The following is a 26,956-nucleotide window of genomic DNA, read 5'->3' on the forward strand; positions in this document are numbered from 1 at the left end:
GTCTGCTTGTGGTTTCTTTTTGTCACTTGCTATTCTGGGTCCCCAGCACCGAGGACAGCACCTCATTCCCAAAGATGCAAATCCACTGGAGCAAAACTGCATTTGCTGTTGGTTGACAAGGTAACCAGGTCTAGCACTATTCTGATTGTTTCTGCTTATGGCAAGCTGCAGGTGGCTTCCTCCAGGGGTGTTATGTACACAACTGCTGCAGACAGAGGGACAACCTTCCTGTGAGGTGACAAACCCCAGCATTAAGCCTCCTTCTCTGGGGCTTGGTAGCTGTCAAGCAAAGGCTTAGATCTGACAGAGCACAGCAGTGTACCCAGAGGAGCTGAAGATTAACCTCCTGGTCTTCTCCATCTCTGCCTTTTGCAGTCTGAGCAGCTATTTTATCATAGTTTTAGAGTATTGAAAGGCTCTGAGTCTGACTTTTGTCTATATGACACAGAGGTAATTGTCATGTTACACCTCCCTCCTTGCATGAGCCAGAGTCTAATATGTACCCATGACAGACCCTACAGGTACTGATAAAAATGCAGCTCCTCCTTTGCAATCCCTGCTTTGGTCTATGCTCTGTGTAAGCTGCCCCTGCTACAGACACAGTCGTGTCTGAACTGGGATTGAAACCTGGACCAACATAGTGTTTCATTTTTTGCCCAAGTGGAATAAATCAAAAAGTATCAGGAATGTTTTGGTTTTTTTTTTCCCCTTTCAAAGATCCTAAGAGGCAAAAAAATGGAGAGTCCTGTGGGCTTAGTTTGGATGTGCAGTTTCTGCAGCTGCATGGGTATTCATCCTGTTATAGGCAACCTTTGAAAACTTAACAGCACGTTTAGCGACCAGATTATTGCATCAATACCAAAGAGAAAGAGGTCTACCTTAAGAAAATGAGGCTGTTTAGACATGGAATCAAAATACTGTTTCTTCTTACCATTATGGAAAAATCGTATAGAATTAAGAAATTTTGCTAAGGGAACATTTGAACACATCAGAGTTATGTGGGAGTCATCTACAACAGAAGTCACAGAAAAATATGATTACTGCATCTTGTAAGTATTTGAAGTAGTCCTTGCCTTCATTCTCTAGAATTCTGTCTCCTTGGTTCCTTCTCTAGAAACTCACAAGAATTAATGTTTTGAGTATGACATACATTCCCTTTGGAAAATGCAGGAAAATGCACAGAAATACCATTCTGATAGAAATGACATTTCTGTTCAATTTGGAACCTTGAGATATAAAATAACAACCTTTCCAGCTTAGATGACGTGTTGCTGCAGACACAGCTGCAACCAGAAGAAAAAGGAGAGTTCAGAGGAGCTGAAGGATCCCAAGCACTGGGAGCACAGTGTTTGGAAGAGATGCATTCACAGGGGTGGACACCCTGCAAGCCTGTTGTGGAGCTGTAGACATTTCCATTTATACAGGCCAAAGAGCTTTTGATCTGTGTTTTCCCTATTCTCTGAAAAATGAAGGCATTCTGAGAATAAACCTACCAAACCTGCAGGGAGTTGCATTCAAAATGGTTCTCCTTTCAGCACCAGATATAAAACCCCGCTACCTGTGGCAGATGCAGTGGGCAGGAAAGGCAAGGAGGTAAAAGGGGCTCCTGCACAGCAGAACCTAAAATTGTTCCCATGGAATGCTCCCAAATTGAAAAAGGGAAGCAGCTTGAGGTGCAGGTACATTTTGCAGGTAATTCTCTTTCCAGTTTAAATTAGCACAGCCAAATTCCCAGTCCCCAACTTGCTGTTCTGTCAATTCAAATCTAGCAACTGCAGGTGATTTGACAAAGAGATCCTTTAATTTTCTTTGTTGATTGTTTCTGAAACTTACTAACCTCATTTAAGTGCCTGCTTTGGGATTTAATCTGTTTAGTAGAATTTCAAGTGGTATTTGCTTTAGTCTGATTGTTTCAGGTACAACATGAAGGGTCAGACTTTAACAAAGTTGAGTCCCAGAAGAGCTATTGCTTAGGAGACAATCTGCTCAAACAACTTCTCCATTTGTGTTCCTAAACTTTGTCCCATGAATGTTTTTATTTACTTGAAATTATGGATATTTAGTCCTCCTAGTCTCACAGTTTATCACTTTCAATGAAAACTTTAGTTAAGAACAGTGTCATTCATTAGCAATGGGGTCTGAAAAAATTCCTTAGTAGGGACTTTGTTCTCAAAGCTCTAATGGCTACAAATAAAAGTTTGGGCATTACTTTTTCTGGATTTAAACCAGTTTTATGGAGAAACCTGGGTTAACCTCAGTGCATAAATTCAACATATCTTTGTGAAATCCTACAAGTGCCTCCCATTTCTTCACCTTTGCAGATTAATGCCCATTTACCTTCTGCTCAGCCCTTATTAAAATCCTTTGTCCTCATTTGCTCATTCTTATCCCTGCCCTGCAGCAATCTGTGTCGTGCTTCCTTTTCCACACAGTGTGTAGTGTGACATTGCATCTTCAGTTTCTTTAAAGCGTCTCTCCTCCAGTCCTTAAGTTGTGATAAATTTGCATTTCTAGCAGAGTTTGACCCAACTTGAACAGCTGGGTCCTGGCAGAGGCTGAGGACTTTTCAGAGACAGATTCTTGATTTTTATTTTTTTTTTCTACATACATAATTTATTTTTTTTTTCTACAAGCATAATTTTAAGTTATTAATTTGGTCTTAGGAGTAAGACGCAATAAGTACAAATGATTAACCCGCAACACTTCTAACCAGCAGCTCTAAAAAGGCTTTCTCCAGGGCTCAACAGCTTGGCTTGACCAGATGGAAAGGGCTGGTAAAAAAAAAAAAAAGGCATCTCAGAAGGGGCCAAAAGATCTGCAGCAGCAGAGAGCCCATTGGGGCTGTCAAGACAGGTGAGGTGTTTATAGAGGGTTTTCCTGAGTACTTTATGTGGATTTTATATCTCACACGTGAATCTTTCTGCCTGTCTGCCTCTACACAGGTGGGTTTCCTTGTGTCCAGTTTCTTTATAAATATCTAAGGAGACACTCATCCAAAAGGGAGGTGATAAATGCTGTGGAGATTAGCTCACTGGAGAATAAGATGATATGGTGGCAAACAGTCCTGAGCACAGCTGGGGAAATGGGGATTACAGAGATCATCCTACCAGCCAGCTGCAGATGAAATACCCCTCGTGCTCTATGGCTGGGAAGATGACCCAGACGAAGTGAGCGTTAGGGAATCAGAAGCAAGAGGATGGAGGGGAAAACAAGAAAATGGTGGTAGCTGAGGATAGTACAGTTAGTTTTCAGTGCCTTTTGTCTTCTTCCATTCATGACCAATGGAGCTATACTGGTGTGAAAGCACGAAACACTATGGTGAGGATATGATCTCTCCTTCACAAGTAAACCAGGAAAGACCAGTGTTTGTGTCTGCTTTCTGGGATGTCTTTAGGGGTCTCTGACCTTAGTTTTGCACTCCCAGATCCTGAAAACCAGTTACTTTTGCTCTGGGTCTCTTCCAAGTCAGTTTTAAAGCTCCTGCTACACCCTAACCTTACTTTCTCCCTCTTCTTCTGATGCCAGCATGTTCAGTCGGGTCCTGGGAATATTTCTGAGCTGGGAACAGGGCAGTTGTTAACAGCCTGGCTGCATACATTTTCATTGAGTCTTTCATATGCTAAAAACCTCTTTATTTGTGTTTCCTGGGTTTGTAATAGCAGCATTATTCGTTGTTCTACAGCTATAGTATGCTTCACGTGCCAGTTTTATTCCAGTTTCTGACCTTTGAATGCAATGGAGTGACAGCATCCTCCTCAACAGCCTCCAAGATGGAACGACCTGCCTAAGAAAGAGCAGTAGGGGTTGATTCCTGTTTATTTCCCTGAGACACACCGAAAGCAGAAGGTAAGACTTTATTTGAACTTTAAACTGGTGAACAATTAATGCCACGTGAGCAGAAACAGAGTTGCTACTGTATGAAAAACATGCTGTTGGCAAAGGAGGGACACTGGTGACCTGTATTGTCTCAGCTTCTTCCCAAGCACCAGTGACATCTTTGTAACTGGTTTCCGCTGTCACTTCTCATCTTGTCCTGCCAAGCCTTCATCAATTCTCCTGCTACCTTCAAATCATTCCCTTCTGCCAGGCAGGGCTCCAGTACAGTTCAGGGTACAGCCACCCTCCCCTCCATGGGTCATGTCCCCTGCTCTGGTGCTGGCCAAGCCCACCCACCTTCACTAGGAGATGCGAGCAGAGACTCCAGCTGCTGCTGACACCCCAGTCTGGCTTGGAAAGTGCATGTGGGTTTATAGCTTAAAAAGCATGTGCCTAGCAAAGCTCTGGGTGTTCATGGACTGGGGAGGAGGAGGAGGCTGCAGTGGGAGCTCTGAGCAGCCATGGTGGGCACAGCTGCAGTCTGGTGATGTGATGCCCCTGACTCAGCAGTGTCCAGGCTCAGAAATGGCCCCATCTCCGTGATCATTTTATTGGTGCACTCAAAATGCAAAAAAGGCACCAGAGAAGGTTCAGGAGCCCATCCTGCCTGCACCACAGCCCTAACCCTGCCTGCACGACAGCCCCAATCCTGCCTGCTCCACAGCCCCCAGCTCAGCCCCTCTCTGCTCTGCAGCCCCTGCTCAGCCTGCAGCTGTGATGTTTCATTTATGCACCAGACTCTGAAGATGTTTGACTGTTTGTTTTCCTTTCATTGCCATAAGCAAACTCACTGACTGTGAAAAGGGATAAATTAGCATCTCTCTCCAAAGACCGAGTCTCTCTTTATCTGGAAACAAGCAAAGAGGCAGCAGCAGCAGCCAGGGCTCATCCTCCCTCCTGCTGTGCCAGTGCAGCTCTCAGCAGAGCTGGCCCAAGCCACGAACCCTCCAGGATTTTGTGAGCTGTACAGATTTTAAGCACTTGGCTGAGTCTGTGAACACAGAGGTCAGTTGTATCTGCTTAGATGAGGCCAAACAGACTGATCACTGTGTTGGTTTTGAGCCTGTACTGCTCAGAATGCAGTAACCTATATGTTGAAGAAGACTCTTCCTAATCCTGCCTGAGCTCAAGATGATGCTTTCAGGAGCATGGTGTGATTCTTGGGGTGCCCTACACAAGGACAGGAGTTGGACTCCATGATGGGTCCCTTCCAACAGCATATTCTATGATTGCTTGAGTTCCAAGTCTCTACAGTTCTCTGCTGCTCACTGAGCCATGTGGCATGGGCAAGCCACATGTGCCAGCCTGCAGCTGGCATCTCACCTCAGGTCCCACCTTCCCCAGGCTCTGGATTCAGCTGACCACAGACCACCTCCTACACAGGTATCCCAAATCTGGAACTTTATTTATAAAATGGCTCATACAAGGACACACAGTCCTGAAGCACTTAAGCTTGACAGGGCAAAATTACCAGGCAGGGCACACCGAGACCTTTGAGGACGACTGGAGCTAATCTGCCAAGGGCTGGTTTGTAGATGTGAAGCCCTTTTATGTGCTGCTGTAGGGAGCAAGCTTGTGTTCTTACATTGCTGAGTATATGCCAATGAATGCCACCATGCTATGTACAGACTTTAGTAAGAACTTTTCCCCTAAATTAGATGGAGGAGATGAAAATCAGCAAAACAATGTGACCTTGGAAAGTATTCCCAGAGAGCTCTGGGGCAACTCAAGCGCAGACACGCAGTAAATTATTCAAAGGCTGCCTCCATTTCTCTGCTCCTCTCCCTCCAGGTGAACTAAAATCCACAACGTGGGGTATACTTCCTTCCTTCTGGGGTTATATTTAGATCATTCCTGCCAGCCACGGTGGGAGGAAGAGACCAACAGTTCCCAGCAAACACACAATGATGAACATCCAGAGGAAGATCCTGTCAATGACCATTGCGACATATTTCCAGTCTTCCTTCACCTGGGAACACAGGGACGATGAAAAGGTAATTACTAACTGATTTGAGATTAAAACTCATTAAGACTGTTAGTGTTTTATTCCAAAATAGGATATTTTAATTTAAATCCAAAGATAGGAGGAGAAGGTCTCACATTTAGTGGCCCCATATGATAACCAGAACTAATTCTACCAGTGGCTGATGTGGGATAGATTCCCAGACTGCCTGGGTTTCCACATGCAATTGCAAAGCCCATTCACAGCTCCCCAGGGGTGACATACACCCATGGATGATTAAGTTCATCTGCACCCTCATTATCCCATTTTCCACGAGCAACTGCTGTAACTGGGTGTGTAAATGAGGTTGCAATTCCACCTGGGGAGGGTGGGATGCTGGGGGAAGGGGGGGTGGGAAGAAATGACTTGTTTTCCCATGCTCGTAAACAGCTTTGCTTACAGATCAATGAAGCCAAACTCTTGCTGTGAAGAGGTTTACAGCTTTGGGTGAGTAAGCAGTGAAAATGAACCAGCAAATAAGCTTTTTCCCTAGTTTTATCTTTCTGTGGATGGATTTTCCGGCAATTCCTCTCTGGGGAGGTCTAGTACTTGTTAATACCATCAGGGAAGAATTGTAAATGTCTATCTCATTAAGTAAGAAACCACACAAACACGAAAACCTCTTTTATTACGTTGCTGTTATTAATTTCTTTCCTAGGAAGGGAGCAGATCAGATTGGTAAAGTTTAATTTGCTATGGCTGGACCCATTGTATTTTCCCACAATATCCCACTTGGTGATTAATAGACCCAAGGGCTGAAATAGGGCATCCTATCTTCCTCTTCAGGAAAAAAAAAACACCTCAGCAAGAACTAGATCAAACCTCTTTGGTGGCTGTGATGGCAGCAAGTCAGGAGTGTGGTGTGAGGAGATGAAGGGAGAGAAGCCAAGGCTGGGCTTTGCTGGGACTGCTTTACATCAGGCTGACAGCATGAGTGGAAAGCACAGGACAATAATAATGTAACCCTGGTGGTACAGGCCTTTTCATCCACTGGTCCCACATTTGTTTGGAACAGAGATGGTGATAAGAGAGTAGCCTTGAACAGTAGGTGTGACCTAAAACATGATTTGTAGATGACCTGGCTTGATTTTTTTGTTTTTAATAATTTAATTTTTTTTACGATTATCTGATTATGCTGAAGATTCATTTTGGTAAGGGAAGCAAACCAGGCAGCCACGAAACAACCATGTGCAGCACCTGTTTTCACAGGTAGATACGGTAGCAACAACAGGTCCTAAAATATTATGATCTCTCAAGCACTAAACAAGCTCTGAGCACAAACTGAAATCTCACCTTGAGTCTTCTCTTTCTTTGTTGGTCAAGGATGAACCACTATATTTTATCTTATATCTTGTGGGTGGTACAGAGAAATCATGATGGGTCACAGGGGAAGAATGTGTCACCCTGGCTTCTGTGGCCAATGTTGTAATGTTTTATTGAGCTAAGAGAATAATTCCTTGCAGATAAAGTATGGGCATTTACCTCATTTTGGTGTGCTGAACCCTTCACAACCTGATCACAAACCTTCTCATGGATTTGCAATGTACTTGGTGTCACTCTGTGCCTCAACGAAGACAACGTTCAGCTGAAGCAACATGAGCTCCTGCACTGCTCCTCTTGCTGTTTGCTGTGTGCACTGCTTGGCTAGACCTTCAAATCACCTAGGATTGCTCCAGCTCCTTGGCTGGGTAAGTGGCTTTGTGACTTGGGAAATGAGACCCATGCTGGAGAACATACAACATTTTCCTATAATCTGTTCTCTGAACAAAGCACCTTAAATTGCAGCAATGCTTGATCGTTTTCAAAAGTGTAAGAATTGGTTAGATATTTTTGTGCAATAGATAGTTTTCTTCCCTTTAAAAACAGCACCAAGTCAAGCAGGTTTTGCTATTCTATAAGCAGATGAAAACAACTGAGGTTCACCCTGAGCTTGTTATTTTCTTGAGGGAAACCATATTGACTGCACAGCCCTTAGTAGATCCATCTATAGTTAGGGAGACTAAAAGAAATAATGACTCTTGAAACCCCAAAGAATTCTCTGATTCACATCTCAGTGTTTTTGTTGTATATTTTCTGATCTATTCATCGCTTGCTGAGAGCTGGAGTGAATCTCTGATACAATTCCTGGTGAGAAGGGCTGCTAAGCAAGCTCTGGGTGATTGTTTATGGGCTTAGTGTCTCATGATGCAGTCCATGTGTCAAGACAATCTGAAACTGACTATCCCACATCCAACTGGAAAGTTGGACTGAGTAAATAGTGCCCCTTTCTGGCAAAATAAGCTTTTTTTAGTATTGGTGCTAGTAAAATTAAGTGCTAGATCACACAAAGAAATGAACTAGATGAGTTTCTTTGTTGAGAAGAGGGGAGAAATGGCAGAAGAGGAGCAACCTGAAAAGTTCAGTAGAAATTTGCTTTCAAATGTAATGGTGTACACAGAAATGCTCGGTTCATCTTGCAAATGAGGGCTGGGAGGGTACCAGATGCTTGCAAGATCAGTATCCAGCAAGAGCACAGAAGGTGGAATCAGAAATTATGGAGAGAGACAATGAAAAAAAAAAAAAAAATAATAGGAGGAAAAGGAAATTATCTGGATTTTGTTGGTTGTTTTGCTTTGTTTTGTGATGACATTGTAGCATTTCCCTGTGATCCAGCACCTCACGTGGAGCATGATCCCCAGAGGTCTCTCTGGCATCTCTTGCAGCTGTCAACATCTGGCACCCCAACTCCTGAGCTGTATTTTGATTAGTTTTTAAGAAGCTCACTCTAAACTATTTTTGGGAAAGGATCAGAGGCAGGAGCCAGCTGACTCTCCCACCCACAAATTCCCCAAAAGTACAGGACACTGTGGCTCTTCCCCAATCCAGCTCCAGGCAGGTGGGAGCAGGGCACCCTGCGCCAGGGTTTGAGTGGAGGTTGAAGTGCCTTGGTGACATCTGGTCCCCAGGACCCAGAACCCTCTACACAGATTAGAGCAGCCCCAGGTGGTTTTACTGTACTTTGTTAAAAATAAACCTGTGAGATTATCCTGTGTTTCCTCCCCTTGAGCTATATTTTCTCCCATTTTATTTTTAAACAGTCTTCAAAGTCTTCTTATTAGAGCAGCCTAGAGATGCACACAGGTATGAGGACAAGGCTTTCCAGTGAGTGCTGTTGGTGTCTGGTTATTTTGGCTCATGTGACATTCAGCTTGTTTTGCTTCTCAATCTGTAATTAATTTCTAATGGCATTTCTATCATGTGCTGGGACAATTTGGTCTTGCATTTCCCCCCGTGTACCATTGTGCTCACATTGTTTGCAGGTACCTTTTTCTAACAAACAACTGCCTCTTACACTTCCCATTTTCTCCTGGCTGAAGCACTTCATTAAATAAGCTATTTATTTTTAATTTAGAAGCACTGCCCCCATGGCAATGGTGCTTTAGAAATAAAAAAGACAGGAACTTCAAAAGAAGCTCTGTTCTTGTTCTGGGAAGGTGAATGTCTCTAAAAATATTACTCAAGAGACAGGGAGCTGTGTCTCAAGGGCTGCAGCTGCATCTGAGGTGCCTGCTGATAGATTTGTTGAAGTATTCCATGAAGAAATGCTGCAATTTGATTTTAAGATGAAAGCAAAACTGAGAAGTGATTTTTTTTCCTCCCAAGAAGTTCTCATTTTATTCCATCAGTTCTGCTCCTTCCAGTAAATTTAAATTCCAGAAGATTATCTTTCTTCTTTGTCATTTCCACCTGAAGAAAAAAAATAGATGCTTTCCTACTTGCTGTTACTTGGCTCCAGAAGAAAACAGCACACCTTCATAGCAGGCTCTGCAGTTATTCCCCCAAATCTGAAGACCCAACCTCTGCCTGTCGTGCCAACCCCAATGGCTGTGGAACAGCAGAAAACTGGGGGAAGGTCTGCAGACCCAGCCAGGGGAGCCTGGTACACCTGTGATCCAGGGGAGACTCTTCTCTATTCCTTGCTGGATGTTTCCCCAGTGCCTTTGCTCACAGCCTGGGCTGGCAGGAGGGCTGGAGTCCTCAAAACTCCTTTTCTTCTCCTTTTGCTGTTTAGTGCTGTAAATAGTTTTCTCAAGATAATAACTTCATTTCAAGAGGGAAGGTTAGTGGAAGGTATAAGAAGAAAATTTGTGGCTTCTGAAGACTCTTTATTTTAAAGAAAGGTGCAATAATAGATTTTAAGAAAAGAACCCAAGAACTTGCTTCTTGATGATATCAACAAGCTTGGCAGAAAGAGAATCAGTTGAAGTGGAAGGTGTTATTGGTGTAATATTCTTTCATTTGCACCAGGGGGAAACAAGTGAGTTAAAACCAACAGATTTCTGCTAATTTACTTGTGATTATTGCCAGGAGGAGAGAGCAGAGTTTAATTCCCACAGTCTTAATGTGCTTATGAAATGCTTTTACCTGGCAAAGAGTGTTGGGCTGTCAAGTAATGAAGATGGGGATTTGCAGCCCATCTCTGCTGCAGATTTTCTGTGTGACCTTGAGCAGGTCACCTCAACCCTGTACTTTGCCTGTAACTCCACAACGTGAGGAGCAAACTCTTCCTCAAACGGATGTTGTAAAGGGAAACACGCTGAAGAACAGAGGCCTCTCAAACTGTGGTACCAAGGAGTGTATAATTGGAGAGTAGCACCTAATCTTTTGTTGCTGCTGCTGCTCAGTGCTGTGAAAAATGCAAATATAAAGACCCTCCTTGTGCCCTGGAAGTCTGAGCTCTAAATCTTGAGAAAATCAAACTGTAAAGACAGCTGAAAAAGTACTTTTTGCTGATGTAGCCCTCTAGGAAAAGCTAGGTAAGAATTTTCTTTAGCAAGAACTTTAGGTTATCTTGTGGCTTCCTTCATTTTGGCCATAATTAGCTAGCAGACTGTATCCATGGTAGTGCAGGAGAAGAGCTACAAGAAGTGTGACAGGATCTGGCACTTGTATCTGCATCACCACCTCTAATGAAAGGAATTCTTGCAGCCTTTGATTCCCTTCTCTATTTGTAGCCATATTTACCCCTTCAGAGTAAGCATGAAATCTGTCGGGCCACCTGCCTTCCTGCACAGAGCCAAAAGCTCCAGTGGCAGTTCACTTACGAGGAATCACATCATGCAGAGCTAAACGCACCCTGAAATGTCCCCACACTACTATGAGCTTCCCACATCCACAGCCTTTTTTGGGAATTTCTTTCCTTGGCTCAGTAGCTGGAGTCAATGCTTAATAACAACCAGACAGGGTGATTTCCCTGACTGTCTGAGGCTTCTCTGTACAGAACAAGCCTGCTGTGTTCCCACCAGCTGACTGCTGTTTGGGTCTCTCTCAAAATCTTTGCTGCTGCCTTCCTACCTAACAAGAATTTTACTCCTATTTTCTGCTGGAGAATCCTATTGTTCTAGGACAGCCCTGAGCATGGTCTGGTTGTGCCAAGGCTCACATGCTTGGAGACCTGAAGGGTAAGTTCTCCAGCTGTGCTTATAGTGGCCAACACGTTCAAAGAGTCACAACATCATGGATGGATGAGGCTGTGGAACCCCCAGGGTTGGTCGTGCTTCCTTAGCAGATAATTTTTGACTTACCCAAGGAGAACAGGCTAAGGTACTTACTGAGAAATCCGCATCTTCTGCTCGCAGATGGTCTGCGATGTAGTGAACCCCTTCCACTGCCAGCTTCAGGGCTGGGGACATCAACATCAGATGTTGCTCTTTGGCACTGTGAGCCTTGCTCTCCCGAGCTGCTGCACCAGCTGCCTCGTCCTTTTTGCATTTACACTTGCACTGAGGGGGCTTGTTCTGGGGCTGCTCTTCATTTAGCTGGCACCGCTGGGATGCTGGAGAGCCAGTGGATTGGCCATTGGTCTGAGAAGAGTCCTCTTGCAGGTAACAATACTGGATGCTCCTGGACCTGCAGCGGATGGTCCCTTCCTCTACTTTATTGGGGCTGTACATCTGCTGCACACTTAGTGATCTGCCTTTCAGGAGGGAAGTGGTCTGGGTGTCACTCAGGGGGTGGCGTGAGGGTTGTGGAGAGGAGCACGTCACCTGTACAGGCTCGTGGTGCAGCACAGAGTACTGCCCAGAAGGAGACTTGCAAATAGGCTGAGGCTTAGCTGGCTCCTCAAGGTGGGCACAGAAGGAAGACGTAGGTGATGGTTCGTTACTCTGGGGGCTGGAGGAAGATGAGGTAGTGAAGTTGGGTTCTACGTCGATCTCGGACCAAAGCCTTGGTGTATTGTTTGTTTTGTGCATGGATTCAATGAGCTTCTTGCAATTGTCTTTCACTGCGGAGGGACGTTTCATGAAGAGGAGGCGTGGGACTACGTCAAGGAAGATCCTCCTCACCCAGTCAGGCATCGTGTGGGTACGTGGGGAACGATGGTGCACGTTGAGCACAAAGACAGTGATGATGATAGACAAGGTAACAAATATCATGGTGAAGAGAAGATACTCTCCAATCAAAGGGATGACCAAGGAGGTAGATGGGATGATCTCTGTGATGAGCAGCAGAAACACAGTGAGGGACAACAGCACAGAGATGCACAAGGTTATCTTCTCTCCACACTCTGAAGGCAGATAGAAGACCAGGACAGTCAGGCAGGAGATCAGGAGGCAGGGGATGATCAGATTGATTGTGTAGAACAGTGGCAGCCTCCGGATAATGAAGGAGTAAGTGATATCAGGGTAGATCTCTGTGCAGCATTCATATTTCTTGCTGTTGTAATTGCCCACAGCGTTGATGATGACCCATTCCCCGCTCTCCCAGTAGTCCAGCTGGTCCACATGACTGTGCATGCTCACCAAGTCTATCTTGGCTTTGTCATAGGTCCAGGAGCCAAACTTCATAGTGCAGTTTTGCTGGTCAAAGGGGAAGAAGGTGACATCAATGCTGCAAGAGCTTTTATAGATAGCAGGTGGCATCCATTTAATTTTTCCATCATAGAAGAGGTGGGCCTTGGTCAGGTGGGTGACTGCAAAGTCACCGTCAGCACTGGGGAGAGACAGAAGGTAAAAAAAGACTAAGGCTTCTCTGGGAGGTCTCACATCTGTTAAAGAAATTGGATATTTAGAGCCTGCCTTCCAGAAATGCACTTGGGGCACCTGAGAGGTACAAGAGGCCCATCATACAGACACTGGATCCATCCACTCTATCCAGTGGGTTTTGAACTCTGTTGGTTTATGCAAGCACTGGAATTGCATACAAATGTGAGCCCTCACCTGGCATGTCAGGTCCTTGGGGTGCATGTGCACAAACTTTCCTCAAAGTTACTCCATAAATTCTCTGAAAATGGTTGGATTTGCTTTAGAGTGGTAGGAGGAACCATCCTTAGGTAGTGTGGCTGTGGGCTCTTTAGAATGAATCGTGACAGCTGCTATAAATGAAAGTGTTGGGTAATCATTCAGTCTGTTACATGAAAAACAGCCAGAACATCCTATTAACAGGAATAATGAAAGTTAATCTCTGGATTTCCCAGCCCGGGGAGAGAGCTGCTTTTATGATGTCTTCTTACAGGGACTCTCAGTTGGGGTCTGTGTGCTGCTGTAAGATAAACAGATAACACCCCAGGATTTTCTAGTGGAAAGCTGTTTTCCAGCCAGTGCAAGAGCTGCTGCATAGGCAGGGTTTCTGTTGGTTTGCATCTGCTTTTCCCAGCTGCCCAGAGCTCTGGTTTCTCACAGCACTGCACCGTGACACCGGCTGCTTCCAGCTCCTCATGGGGACTGGGACACATGAAGGTGACCAGAAGAAGCAACAGGAGAGCAAGTGCACTGGGGATCTGGAGGAACAAAAGATCACCAAGGTCTGGCATTCTTGAGCTCTAATAGTGTTGGGGAAAGAAAGGAGACTGAGAAGCTCTGGGGCTGGATTCCCCAGGCCTGGAGACAACCCTGTCCTCCACCTCAGCAGCACCAGCCACAGCTCTGCTCCTTCCTCAAACCCACAGCTCTGCCACGACACACTAAACAATTAACCTGCAGCTTGCCCCACTGTGTGGAGGCCACAGAAAGAAATTAGCTCATTAACAGAATCAATTAGCACAGCAGATAATTAATGCCCTGCATGGCTGAGCCAACAAGAAGTGCTGCTCTTCCTCTGCTCTTGGCCAGGAGGACATGTGCACTGTGACACTTTAACTCCAGTTCTGGGGCCAAGTCCAAAGGTACTTTTTCTACAGCAATGTCCTTCCTCCAGGCAGTCTCTGCAAGATCTGCAGTCTGCCTGGGCTTACACAAAGAGGCAAAACCAAAGATCTCAAAGCTGCATAAGCAACAGATCTCCTTGCTCAAATAACCATCATGATGGAGCCTGGGTGTTTGCATGACAAAACTTCATCTGAGAATGAGCCAAGCCTCTACATCTGCAGCCCCTTTGTGCAGTAACTGGCTGAAACTTCAAACCCCCTTTCCCCCTTGATTTCTGCTTGCAGAGGATTTGCATATCTTTGGACAGTCACAGCCTGGACCAAACACCCTGCTTCAAGGGCCCTAAAAATGTGGGTGAGCTTTGAATAGAGCTATGATTTTCTGTTCGTCGTGAGCAAATGTCTGAAAGGTTGAGGTCCCAGGAAAAAAAAAAAAAAAAAAGGCAGGTGGAATCTGTGTGTACAGCAGTACCCTCTAATTCAGCCACAGGAAGAGAGAAAACAGCATCCAAAAAGCAAGGAGGGAACTGGGGACTGTCTGACACACCCGGCTTGAGCTGCTGCAGAGCTCTGGGATGCTGAGTCCCAGACAGCAGCACTGCTACACACGGGGGAAGCTGAGCAGGGGAGGCAGAGCTTCTGCTAAAAACTGGAGATGAATTATTCAGGCTGATATAGATAGAAAGCTCTCTGCTCCTGCCCAGCCTTCCCTGCTGTGGAGCCCGTCCAGCCTGCAGCCACTGCCCCAGCCCAAGTCCCTGGGCCCCAGCTGCTGTTCCACTGCACAGATGTGCCCTGCAGTGATGGGGTGCAGAGGGTCACACCTCTCCTCTTCCTCACCAGCAGCAAGATATGCTGTACAAGGACCATCCTGTGGAGCCCCTCCAGCTGCTGAAGGCGGAGGAACTGGCCTACGTTTATTTCTTTAGGAAATCATCCATTCATTCATATGCAAAAGGGAAAAAAATAAATACTTTCTGATGCTTCATCTTGCCTTCTGAAGCATCCTCTTCAGCCCATGCCCACACTGCTTCCACTGAGCCTGGCGTAGTATTGCTCATTTTGGGAGGCCAGGATCTGGCCCTTCATGACCTGTCTTGGCTACCACAGGATCTGGGCACAGATGGCACGTGCCCCAACTCCCAGGATCACAGCCTTTGTCCTTTGAGACAATTTTCCAGGTTGGTTGAACTAATGGAAAAAAAATAATAATGTTTATGATGGGTTTTTTATTGACTCTGCTTTGTTTCTATAATGGAAAACCTTTGCTCTTTGTGGCAGATTTTGGAGAAACAAAAGGACCCAGTGCTTTTTGACCTCTGGTCTTTTTTTTTCTAAAGCTTTCCTTTTTTTAGGAAGGCTAAAAACATGCACAAGCCCAGACTGCTGTCTCAAAGGGATCAAGGCAAAACCACCACTGTGTTTTACTCCAAAGAGAATAAAACTGAGCAATGCCATGGCACCATCCACCCAAAGCCTTTCTTACTACTTCTTTCTGAAATCTAATTTACCCTGCAGGACCACTTGCTTTGGATAAAAACCATCTTCTTCTCTTACCTCCTGCACTCCAAAGCCAGATTGAGATGTGAAATGTGCACAACAAGTGACAGTCCAGTGTTTGCTGTTCTCTGCGGTTTTCTTTCTAAATCTCAATAGGAATTTGGAATCCAATCCTGCATTTAATGAGATCTCTGAGGTATGATTAAATCATTCACTAATGGGACAATATCTTTGTAATTGGACTCATTAACGAAAGGGGATAATGAGCATCCACTAATGTTTCTCTTATTAGGTAGAGCAACATGTTAATGGTTGGAGAGACAACACAGGTCTGTGTTTTTCCTTTTGAAAACTGTTGGAAAAGGGTATGAAACTTGTTAAAAATTTATCCAGGAACAATAATAATTCATGTAATTGTGTTTCATTCCCAGGAACATCTTGTCTGGCAGTTTTGCTGTCTCTGTGTGACTTCCCACACGCCTCTTCTGCAAGTATGGATGTAACCAGTGTGATGCTGCAGCTCTTGTGTGTCCACTATTTCCATAAATTATCTGCTCCTTTGACAAGAAAAGTACTTTTTAATTGCTTGCCTAACAAGCCCAGCCTCATCCTGGGCCCTCTGGCTCACAGATCATGACAAATGACCCTGGTACAACCCTCCAAGCTGGATTTTGCCTGCAGTGCCCTGGCAGGAGTGAAGCCAAGAGCATTTGGGAGTCAACTACTGCCCCTGAGGAGCAGTAGAACACCTCCTGGTTCTCCCTCAACAGCATAACAGGGCTGTGAAGTAACTCCTGACCTTACAGAGCGTGTTTGAACTTCTCATTGAAGATGCCTTCATCCCTGGTGAGGCTTTCATTCTGCTCCTCTTGCTGTGAGAGAGGGAGCAAACAAGGTCACCTGGCTGTTGATGGTCTCCCCAAGTCTTTTCCCAATCTCCTCCAAGGGCTGAAGGTAAGAAAACCAGCTGCAAATGAGGTCTGAAGTTAGGAGTTTGGGCAAACCCTCTTTCCTTCTGGAAAGCTTAGCTGTGGGAAAGTTGTGCCAACAGCCCTGACTGAATAATGTGAATCTTTCCTTACCAGGAAGGTGGGAGACTTGATATAGAGGGACAGAGAAAATCTGCCTTTATTAATGGCAGCACATTTTCATCTTGTTCAGTCTGGACCACTTGTTGTGACAGTTTTCACAAAAAAAACATTTGGAAGAAGAAACAAGAACAAAGTAAACAGCACAACAAGAACTTGGGAGTTAAGATAAGTCAGGCTCTCCTGATCACACTGACCTGACAGCTCTAAAAATCTGTCAATAATAAAGTACTGAATCTCTTACATTTTCCTGCCAAATCCAGCAATGCACACATTGAACAGACAAGACAGCCACTTTTTTTTTTGCCAAGGGAAACAGCACTGCTGGTTTTTGCAGCCCCTTACTCCTCCTGTTGAGAATAAAGGTTGCTCTTCTAAAACTTTCTAAGTTGATAAGGGTTCAAGAACAGCATTGTTTTACTGGCAGCCATCAACTGTATTTCATTGAAAAGCTCTGCTGCTGGGGAATCTTCTTTCATTTTATTTTTTTTTTCAGCCTGTTTCTATTTTCCCTGCAGTTGGGAGATACATCATCTCACAAAAATTACATGTTTTCAGAATGCAGGGAAATGAGGCACACATTTATTTTAATTTCTGATGATACAATTTAAATCCAAGCAGAGCTTTAAAGGCTGAAAATTAGCTCTATACATATATGGATATAGGTAGAATGTTCTCATTTAAAGCATTTTCCATGGAACAGCAGTAACCAAGAAAAATTTTCAAGACCCGTTTAAAGAATGTACCCAGCATCTTTTTGGTACACATTAAACAGCTGCTTCTGTAAACTCAGATTAACATACTCCCCAAAGGCAAACCAGATAATATTTTGATTAACAATTGCTTTGTGCTACCAACATGATAATTAAAAATTAACAAGTTGGAAGAGACCTCTCGAGATTGTCTAGTCCAAACTCACCAGTCAAACATGGTTGTCTACAGGAGGATCAAGTCCTTGTCCAGTTGGGTTTTAAAGATCTCCAAGATCTTGCAGCTTGGGTACAAAACATCTGGGGTACATAGATGGAGGTGTCTGATCTGCTGTGTACTTTAAGTCACATCCCAGGTTTTGCTTGTTTCAAATGTTTAGAAATCAGTGGTAACTGGTATTTTGATTGCTCCTCAGTAAAACAGGCACCTGCCTCAGAAACGGCTGTGCTACCCTGCTGAGATAAGCACAAGTTTCTCAGAAGGCTCTACCAGTGTTGAATTAATGCATTTTGCTTCAGTTCTTCCCTTTGCCAAGTACCCTCATCAGCACTTTGGAGGTAAAACTCTACCTCTGTCCTTAACATAATGGTAGGAGAACTCCTCAGATGCTAACACAGCAACAGCCCATGAGAGAGATCCCTCTTAGGGGTTTCTTTCCGTTGATCCCTGCATTACAGAGTAGAGCTTGGCAGCAAACCTCAAAGGCATCTAGAGAGAGAATTCCTGACCAGAAACATAATTATTTAAACTCCCAGCAGAATCAGGAAAGCTTAAGTATGAAGCAGCAATTATGGGCCTATTACAAGCATAATCTGGTGCAAAATTACACGATCCGTGCGAGGACACACAGATAAAAATGTCAAGAACTGTTTCCAATATTTTAAAGGTTAGACTGGGGCATCTTTGGGTATTTCACTTCCAAAAAGCTTTGGGATGAGTCAGGAGTCCAGTGTTACTCCCTAAGCCTGACTGGTTGCAAAGATGCTGGTACAGCTCCAGAGAACAAGGCACTGCAGTGCAGTTCAAGTGAACTCTCTGCTTTCTCACCACTTTCAAAAGCCTCCTGCCAGCTGATCTTCTAATCCAGTCCCAAAATCCTCTGTGTACCACTGGGTCAATTCCAGAAGATATTTCCTGCTCCTAACTACAAGAATTTGGGTTTGAATTTCCTTCATGGATGATCCTTTTTTTTTGGTGACTATGGGGTTAGGGCAGGGATTGCTTTTCAGAACAGCTAACACAGAAAAGAGGGAGAAATAAACATTTTCAAGTCTGAATGTTCCCAGTAGCTTCTTCAAAGGTTTTACAACAATCAGGCTAGATAAGATAAAAGCTCTGATACCATAATGTGTATCCAGTTGAAAACCAGCTAGAGAAACTCACATTTCAGGTTTCCTGCCCAACCATTGGGCTCAAGGACATAGTCTAACATTCCTCTGGGCAGCCTGTAGCAGCTGGAGCACCTGGCTGCAAAGTTGCAAGTTCAGGACTTTTTCCTCTGGAGTTTCTATCATGAACAGGATCCAAATGGCTCAGAGTGGTGGAGAAGAATAAAAAAAATAAAGTATAGCCCCAAGAGCCTAGACCCTGATTTGAAAAAAAAAATAATAATAATTATATTAATTTGTGTTTGTTTGGGGGTTTTGGGGAGGGGTTTGTGTGGGGTTTTTTTGTTTGTTTTGTTTTTGTTTTTACTTTAATTATAAAAAGGAAAACTAAAATGTGCTAAGTCCACTCATGAATGGGAAAATGAGTCCATGCAGAGGATTAGATAATTCATTTCTAAATTATTTGGTGGTGTGTGAAGAGCCTTTGCAGCCTCAAATAAGGAGCAGCTGGCCTTCCTGGCAGAGAAGAGGAGGCTTTTTTTGTTTCACAATTAACTCGTATTCCTTTGTTACACACGTTTTGTCACATCTAGTAGAAACTATTTAGAGTCTTGGAGCTTATGAAGCCTGAAAATTCAACAGCATATTAATTTCCCTGTAGGATATTAATTTGATTTTAGTTTTCTCATGAATGTTGACAACTACATGTACTCTCTAGGCCAAACCAGCTGAGTTTACTGATTTAATTTGGGCCTCTAGAGTGGATAAATGGATGTTTTTTACCATAATGAGCTTAGAAAAGAGAATAACCTCACAGCAAGGGGCTAGGTTTCCTTAAAGATGTAAATCTCAAATCAATTTAAATTTTACCATTTCTATATATACCCCAGGCTGAAAACAGAAGAGGCACTTTTATAATCTCCTGCCCAGAAAGATCCCATCCCAAACAGAAATTCTTTTTCTGACAGAGCACATGGCAAGTAATAAATAGCTCACATTTAAAAGCCTGAACAATGCCAAAGGCCAGGGTAGTTTCTCTCTCTCTCCCACCAAGGTCTCTGCACACATTCCCTTGCTCTTAGGGACCCAGGATCCCTACTTTACATTCCCTCAAAACAATACATGTATATATATTCTTTATGTATGTAAAACATGAAGCAGACTCCTTGTTAGCATCACCCATGACTAGTCATTGCAAAGACTTTCTTTCTAAAACATTTCTAGCTGAGATGCCCACAAGGGGAAGCCGTGTCTTGAGCTGCCATGCAGAAGAGCCTCACCTTGGTGTCCCATCATGCTACAGGTCTTGCCTTGCATTTGCAACCCCAAAAGAACCTGAATCCTGATTGCAGAATTCCTGGCTGCAGCTTCAGGTGTGTTTGATAGGAGGTTATGGAGAAAGCAGGTGACTTTCAACTGTATGAAAGATCATGGGCAAATCTAGCTGTAAAGAGGTCTAGAATTAATGGAAAACCATTACTGAGTGGCTACTGGTCGGCGCCTCCATCCATGTTTAATTCATGGATAAAACAACCAATTAAAAATGCATGATAGACTCACAACAACCAACAAAGGAAGGCATGATTATTAGTGGTAAGTATGGATAAAGGGAGAGAATTAGCTTAGATTCAGGTAGCCAGGGCTGAAGTAATACTGTTATGGTAGTAATAATAATAATAAAGTGATAGGAGACATGATAATAATTTATAATTACAATATTAGTAAATCTTACTAAAGGCAATCCTCTGCTGTAGACAGTCCAGCTGGCCTTGCCCTCCCTGCACACCAGACTGAGCCACCAGGCAATGAGGTGGGCAAGCCTGGAAGACTTGGACCCCAGAGAAAGAGGAGGAGAACATTCTGGAAGAGTTGTTGTGACCAGCAGATAAGCAGCTGCTCCCTGGAGTCCCTGTAGCTGCTCAAGTGACAGCAAAGGGATGGTTTGAACCACAAAAGTCCCATAAACAGTGGAGATTTGTGTAACACTGTTTCATTTGGCACTGTGGTCCAACACAACAACCCCCAGAAGCATTCATTAAGCAGTGAGAAGGACCACGATATTCTGTTTGGTTTTTTGGTTTTTTTTTTTTTTTTTTTTTTTTTTTTTTCAGTGGAAGCTGTGAACACCTTTCTTGGCTGCAACATGAGGCTCTTGTAATATATATTTATGCTCAGAGTGTGTCCCTGTAGGATAGGAAGGTCTGAGTGCCTGGGAATGAGTCATTTCCATCAGCCTCATCTCTGGAAGGTGCTATGCGAGGATGCAGTGATTTCCAAGAGGTCTGCAATCACCCCACACCACTGAGGATCAGAGACAAGCTAATGGGAAACAGAACAATTTCCATAGTCTCCAGAGCTCACAAGCCCCTGGACAGTTTCCTCCCTTAGCCATTTATTTTTTAAAAAAAGCAAAATCCTATCAAACTAGAACCAGGCAACTGTTTATCAAAAATGAGCCTGGCTCTGTTGTGAAGGTTTCCTCTGAGTGTTGGCCACACAGAAAGATATTTTTGTTTGATGCTTGCAGAAAGAGCTGTCCCTGGAGCCCGTGCTGGGGAGGGAGACTGAGATATCCTGCATCCTAGGAGACTGGAGAGTTTTGGTATGATAAGCCAAGGAGGAAAAAAAGTCTTGGCACTTGGACAGTCTTTCTAAGAATATCAACAAGCTCCAAAGGAAAGAAAGAAAACAACTACCTTCTCCCTAGTAAGTGTCCATACAAGAGGCAGATTGCAAGCATTTGGGATCAGGAGCAAATACCTCTTTAAGACTAATTTTAGAATGTTATTGGTCTGACCTGAAACCTGTACTTGGAGACACACAAGCCTGACATGTTTCAGCAGACTTTCCTTACTTAAGCCCATTCAGAGTAATTGGCTTTTTCAATTCATGGTGATTAATTAGGGGAGACCTCCTTGGTGAAATGAAATTGAAGAGGACTGACAGCTCAAATTCAGCTTAATTGTGTATCTGACCTGTGAAGAGAAAACAATACCTGGCATCCCCCAACAAAACTCTCTGTCCAGAGAGAAGTTCATTAGGAGAACAAAGCCCTTGCCATGAATGTTATTCATGTCATTTAAGGAACGTCTGGAACAGATATTATGAGAATCTACATGGAATTCAACCACAGAAAACAAATTAAGGAAGAATAATTGCAAGAAGCACCTTGACATCATAGGCAGAGAAAATTTGCAAGGACGGATTTGGCCACAGTGCTTAGACTCACTTGTTGTAGAGGACAATATCTGGCCTCCAGATGAGCTCCGAGGGGATTCGGATGGATGTGACGTTCTCGTACTCCTGGGGGTCCCAGCGTAGCTTGTAGTCGTGCCACTCCTGCCAAAAACCAGGTGGTTACACAGATGCGAGGCTTCGGAGTGCAAAACTGAATAAAAATATGGAAAAACGTATTTTGGGGCACCCACCTGCTTCACCCACACGTTTGTGGTCATCATTTGATTTTTCTCATCCTGAAATGCAAGGTCAGATGTTGGTTACAGAAGCAGACAAAACAGCCTGAAGAACTAATTACGTTTCTCTTAATTGTACTTCATTTCTGTAATTATAAACCACCTCTGCCATAATTTAAGTTCCATCTTGGAAAGAAAAACAGATGTTTCTGTCATTTAACAGGAGACAGGGCACAGCTGCCTGGTACCACTGAACAGCTGAGCCTGCACCCAAGCAATCCTGTAAGCAGATGGACTTGAATTTATCAGGATTTTCCTTGGTGCTGATGGGTTCAAGCCAGAATGATGGGGATAGGCAGCGAAAAAGGCTTCACAGTTTGCCTTTGACCTGAGTACTGAAGCAAGGGGATATATATCCTCACTCACACGTGTGTACATGGGTTACAGAGCTCAGCTTCACCTGCAAGTTGTGTTCAGCACTTCTAGAGGGAAACACTACCCGTGAGAACAGATCTGTCCCATGAAGCTCAGCAGTGTTTCTCCTTCTACCAACTGCCTGAGCTGAGAGCACTACGGATTGGGTTTTCCAAAGAAACCCCAGCTACTCTGTTGACACGTAGCCTTTGGGCAGCCTGCTGTACACCCTTGCTGTCTGTTGGTAGACTTTTTAAGTACAAATATGTTGGAAAGGTAGAACTACATGTATTTTTAAATAATGTAAGGCAAATACACTGCTGCCAGCACCGTACTAGAATTAATTTATTTGCTGCTTGCCTTGCACACTGGTTACAACCCCTGTGTAAATACCCAGGATGCATCATGTGGAGCAGAGCCTAATCCTACTCTGATTCAAGTATCACATCAGAGCTCAGAGCTCATTTGTGTGTTTGCTTCTTTTCTCTCTCTCCCTCATCTGGCATCAAAACCAGCTCAATTGACAGGGCTCATTTGGAAGCAAACTGCTTGTCATTAACCTTGCTCTTGTGGCAGTTCAAGATTAATTTTGAACATTAAAAGCCAGGAGACTCATGGCAGGACTATGCTTCTCCCTCACTGAGCCTCCACGTTGCTGTTGTGGCATCAAGTGCAAGGTCTGATCAGAGGCACCCTTGTCTGGGGATCAGGGACACGAAACATGTCCATAATGAAACAGGGAAGAAAGAGCAATATAAAAACGTGCAAATAAGCAACAAAGAAGGGAAAAAAATGCAGCTACTTCCCTTGCTTCAGGTGAGCGAGCAGGAATGCTACTGGAGAAGGCTGCCATGCCCCAGTCCTGCCCCTGGATACATTCTTGATCCCTTACCACCTTTTCCTGGGTTCAGAAAACCCTCAGCACAGCAGGGTGAGGTGAGGACATGCAGAGATGCCAAGTTCCACATTGATTTTTGTCCCATACACCCCCCGACTTTTGTTAGCAGGAAGTGGGGTTTGAATCCAGCTCCCATTTCTCTTTCAGACCCCTTGTCATTGGGAGCTGAACATCGGGTCTGACAACTGCAGCCGTGGTTTACACCACAACAGTGGCAGGGTCAGGAAGGAAAGACACTGGAAGTGCTGTGGCAGGGGTTTCATGGTCCCCAACCACATGGAGTGGGGCAGGAAGGGACAAGAGCTCTTCTCCAGCTGTACACCCACCAGCCCAACACAGAACTGCCTGTGGTTGCACTTCCAACCACTGACATGATTTTAAGAAGATTAATTCTTCTTAAGTAAACTGGGAAAAGCACTATGAGGCAGGTGTATTGATCTCCCTCTTCTCCGATTCAGCAGCTGCATAATGGAAAGTCTCTCTCATGCCTCCACAGGCACTAATGTCTCATCTTTAGTCTTATCAATTATTCAGATGAGAACCATACAACCTCAACATGAGCAACTGCAAACAGCCCTGGGTCCCTCAGGCTAAGGTAAGAGAAGGGAGGGGAATGGATGACCACTTCTCTGCTGAAAAGCAGGAACCTGCTGGCTTGTGTGCAAGGAGATGCAAGTCTCCAGTAACTCAGGTCTTTAACTGCCCACCTCCCACACCACCTCAGCTGTGCTTCCTCTGTGTCTCAAAACCTTTATCTCAATTGATAGTACATTGTAGAAAGTAATTTGTTATGATTATCCCACACCACTAATGTGTTTAAGTTGCATTACACTTCATTATCACCCCATTTTATACATTATTACACCCTTTTGCTTTTATGGTTACAGAGGAAGTGACAGACACCCTCAAAAGAGAGCCCAATACCTTCTTCAAGAGATGTGCCTCTACACCACCAGGCTGTCCTGTCAAGTGCTGCATGCAAGACAGGGACAGGAGAGCAAAACCAGCAGGAGCAAGGTCTGCACAAGCCAGACTGTGTGTGTGTGTGCCCAACATCTGCAGCCCTGTAGGGATCTCCTTGGGATTCAGCACTTGACCTCAACACACTGCCACAGAGCAATCCTTTAAACATCATGTCAGTGGGCAACACTCAGGAACACAAACTGCTCTGGCTTGGACACATGTAACTTCTCTTTGTGCAAACACTCAGAAACAATTTTCTTGTCAATGTCTGTCAGACCAGCTAAAAACCCTCAAAACATTCATTTGCAAAAAAGCTCCTCTGGCAAGCTACCTTCCACAAACCACTGCTCCTATTGACTTGTGTAAATACATATGAATAATTACGGCTTAAATTTCAAATCACCTATTTGTTGGGTTTTTTTTTTCCTTACTCGGGGCTCTCTGGTATTTATGCCGGTTGCTCTACTGCTCTGCTGTGATCAGTCTCACAGGTTTTGATAAGGACTTTGGGATTTTGTCTGTAGGAAATTAAGAATAAAGGATCCACTTTGATGACCAGCTACTCACATGAGCCCTCCCTCACTCCAGCAGAGCTGTCTGCCTGGTAGCTCTTCTCTGTTGAGAGCAAAGTCTTCCCAACCCGACCCTGGATTGGCCAGTAAAACCCACATGCACCAGGAGCTTCTCCCCAAGCCCTGACATGGTCAATCTTGGCAGCTTGTTGCACAAAGCAGTTGTACTTACAACATCGATGAGCTGGGCAATGGACAAGCCGAAGCGGACCAGGACCACATCGGAGATGTTGGCAACTGGGCGGGACCACTTGTTGTAACCAGAGAAGAGTTTCTTCAGGAGACGTTCCTCTGCATGGGCTCGGGTTTCCACCTGGCTGAAGGCTGTGGGGAAGGAATGGGGGCAGCATGAAACGTGTAGCTCCAGGCACCAGCACATCCGGAGGCTTCTCCGGGGCATGAAGAGGTGATGCCACCCTGGTGACTTGCCTCCCTGCTGCCCTAGATTTCTCACTCTGTTCACCCACTGTGGCCAAATCCCAGTGTAGGGTTTTTACTGCAGAGCATGGTTGGTCTGCGGGAAGTGGGGGCATCAGTAAAACCATTTGAAAAACACAACACGGGCCATCCTGCCCTGATTCTGCTTACATTTTTGTGGTCACTCCACAGCAAGTCTGGAAGTCAGAAAGAGAGATGCTAGAAGGGCCAGCCAAAACCAGAAAACCAGCCTTCTGCTGGGAGATAGGGATATTGGATCAGATTTACACATAAAAACTGGCATCAAATGCATTACAAAGAATAATAAAATTAAATAAAGGCAGCTTGAAATTCAGGTTTTTAAACTAACTTTCCCAGCTGGGTGAACAATGTGTGAAGGAAGAGGATGGGGGAGAGCACAAATTGGGTAACAAGAGCACATTTTCCCCTCAAGAATGACTTTAAAAGTTGGAGGCTGGCAGGAGCAGCCCTGACCCTGCACGTACAACTACAGGAACGGCTGGAGGTGCCTGTTGGTTATTAAAAATTAAAGCCACCTTCTTCCAGGGGCAGCCGTGCTCCTGTGCTGGCTGCACGCAGATGCAGCCTCACTGAGGGCAGCAGGAGCCAGGGGCTCTCCCCACATCCCTCGAGGAATATGGCTCCTATTTAGGCTTTAGCTGCCCTGGATGATACAAAGGGAAGCATTAGCCGAGCGCTGGCCGTGCTCTCCCCAGCCGGAGCTCTAGCCCGGAGACACATCAACACACTTTACCCAAGGAAAAAAAACCCAGGCAAGCAGCAGGATGCTGAGCCCCTGCCTGCCTCCTCCAGCCTGTCCCCTTCCCCACTGCGGCTTTAACCCTTTCCCCCTCAGATCAGGCAAGGAGCAGAAAACCAAAGCAAAGTACTGCTCAGCAGAGGCTGGTGCTGAGAGGACCTGTAAGGATGGGGCAGGAGGATGCAGGAGTGGGGGGAAATTCCTTGCTGACAGGGACCGGTCTTCGCGGCGTGCGTTGGACAGCGGCAAGGGAGAACAGGGCTAAAGAGCAGAACAGGGGTGGAAAAGCTTTCTGTAACTCACCGGGGAAGATGCTGGCACACAGCAGGAGGAGGAGGTTTCCTTTAGGCACGAGAAATCCCATTGTGGAGCAGAGCTCAGGCTCTAGCACGCCAGGTCTCCCGTCAGGGCAACTTTTCCTTTCCGAGTCTCTGGATCCTCCAGCTTCATTCCCCTAAACTCCTCTCCCTCACCTGCCTGTGCGAAGGGACAACAGCTGGTGGTTTGTTCGTGTTCTCTTTTCTCTTCTGACTGATTTCCAGCTCTTCCTCCTAGAAGGATGCTCTTCCCTGGGACACGGATGCAGACAGACTTGCCAGGGACGTGTGAGGGCTGCAGAGAGCTCCTGTCCAGAGACACGCACGGCACAGCCCCCCGGGCTCTCCTGCCTGCTCCTCTGCCGTTATCCTGGGGGATGCTCCGGCTGCTCGCTCTGTTGCTGCTGCTTTCAGCCTTCCCCCGGCTCTCTGGGCAGCCTGTGCTCAGGTTTTGCTGCCGCTGGGTCACCGATGCCCACGCCAGCCCTCGGTGGAGCAGAGAGGGAGCACAGGATGTTTGGATATTTAATGTACTTAGACCTGCCCACCTC

The 26,956-nt window shown here is 45.0% G+C and overlaps 1 protein-coding gene across 1 annotated transcript; it reads right to left on the reverse strand.

Annotated features, from left to right (window-relative positions):
* Nucleotides 1-5,126: 5,126 nt before the first annotated feature.
* CHRNA4 (cholinergic receptor nicotinic alpha 4 subunit) lies at nucleotides 5,127-26,929 on the reverse strand. The gene is made up of 6 exons (XM_051632940.1): nucleotides 26,392-26,929; nucleotides 25,063-25,214; nucleotides 22,059-22,103; nucleotides 21,860-21,969; nucleotides 11,470-12,850; nucleotides 5,127-5,845 (listed from the first exon to the last, which is right to left on the reverse strand). The coding sequence occupies exons 1-6, from the start codon at nucleotides 26,450-26,452 to the stop codon at nucleotides 5,720-5,722; spliced, it is 1,875 nt and encodes a 624-aa protein (XP_051488900.1). The 5' UTR covers nucleotides 26,453-26,929; the 3' UTR covers nucleotides 5,127-5,719.
* Nucleotides 26,930-26,956: the final 27 nt, after the last annotated feature.

This window comes from Apus apus, chromosome 15, assembly GCF_020740795.1.
Source record: "Apus apus isolate bApuApu2 chromosome 15, bApuApu2.pri.cur, whole genome shotgun sequence".
NCBI lineage: Eukaryota > Metazoa > Chordata > Aves > Apodiformes > Apodidae > Apus > Apus apus.

Bases quoted from the DNA above. Each gene is read 5' to 3' on its own strand.
- CHRNA4 (XM_051632940.1), bottom strand. From the start codon at position 26,452: ATGGGATTTCTCGTGCCTAAAGGAAACCTCCTCCTCCTGCTGTGTGCC. The intron at 25,215-26,391 runs GTGAGTTACAGA...CCTTCCCCACAG, and splicing joins GTGTGCCAGCATCTTCCCCG to CCTTCAGCCAGGTGGAAACC. The intron at 12,851-21,859 runs GTGAGTCTAAGC...GTCTCTCCCCAG, and splicing joins GATATTGTCCTCTACAACAA to TGCTGACGGTGACTTTGCAG.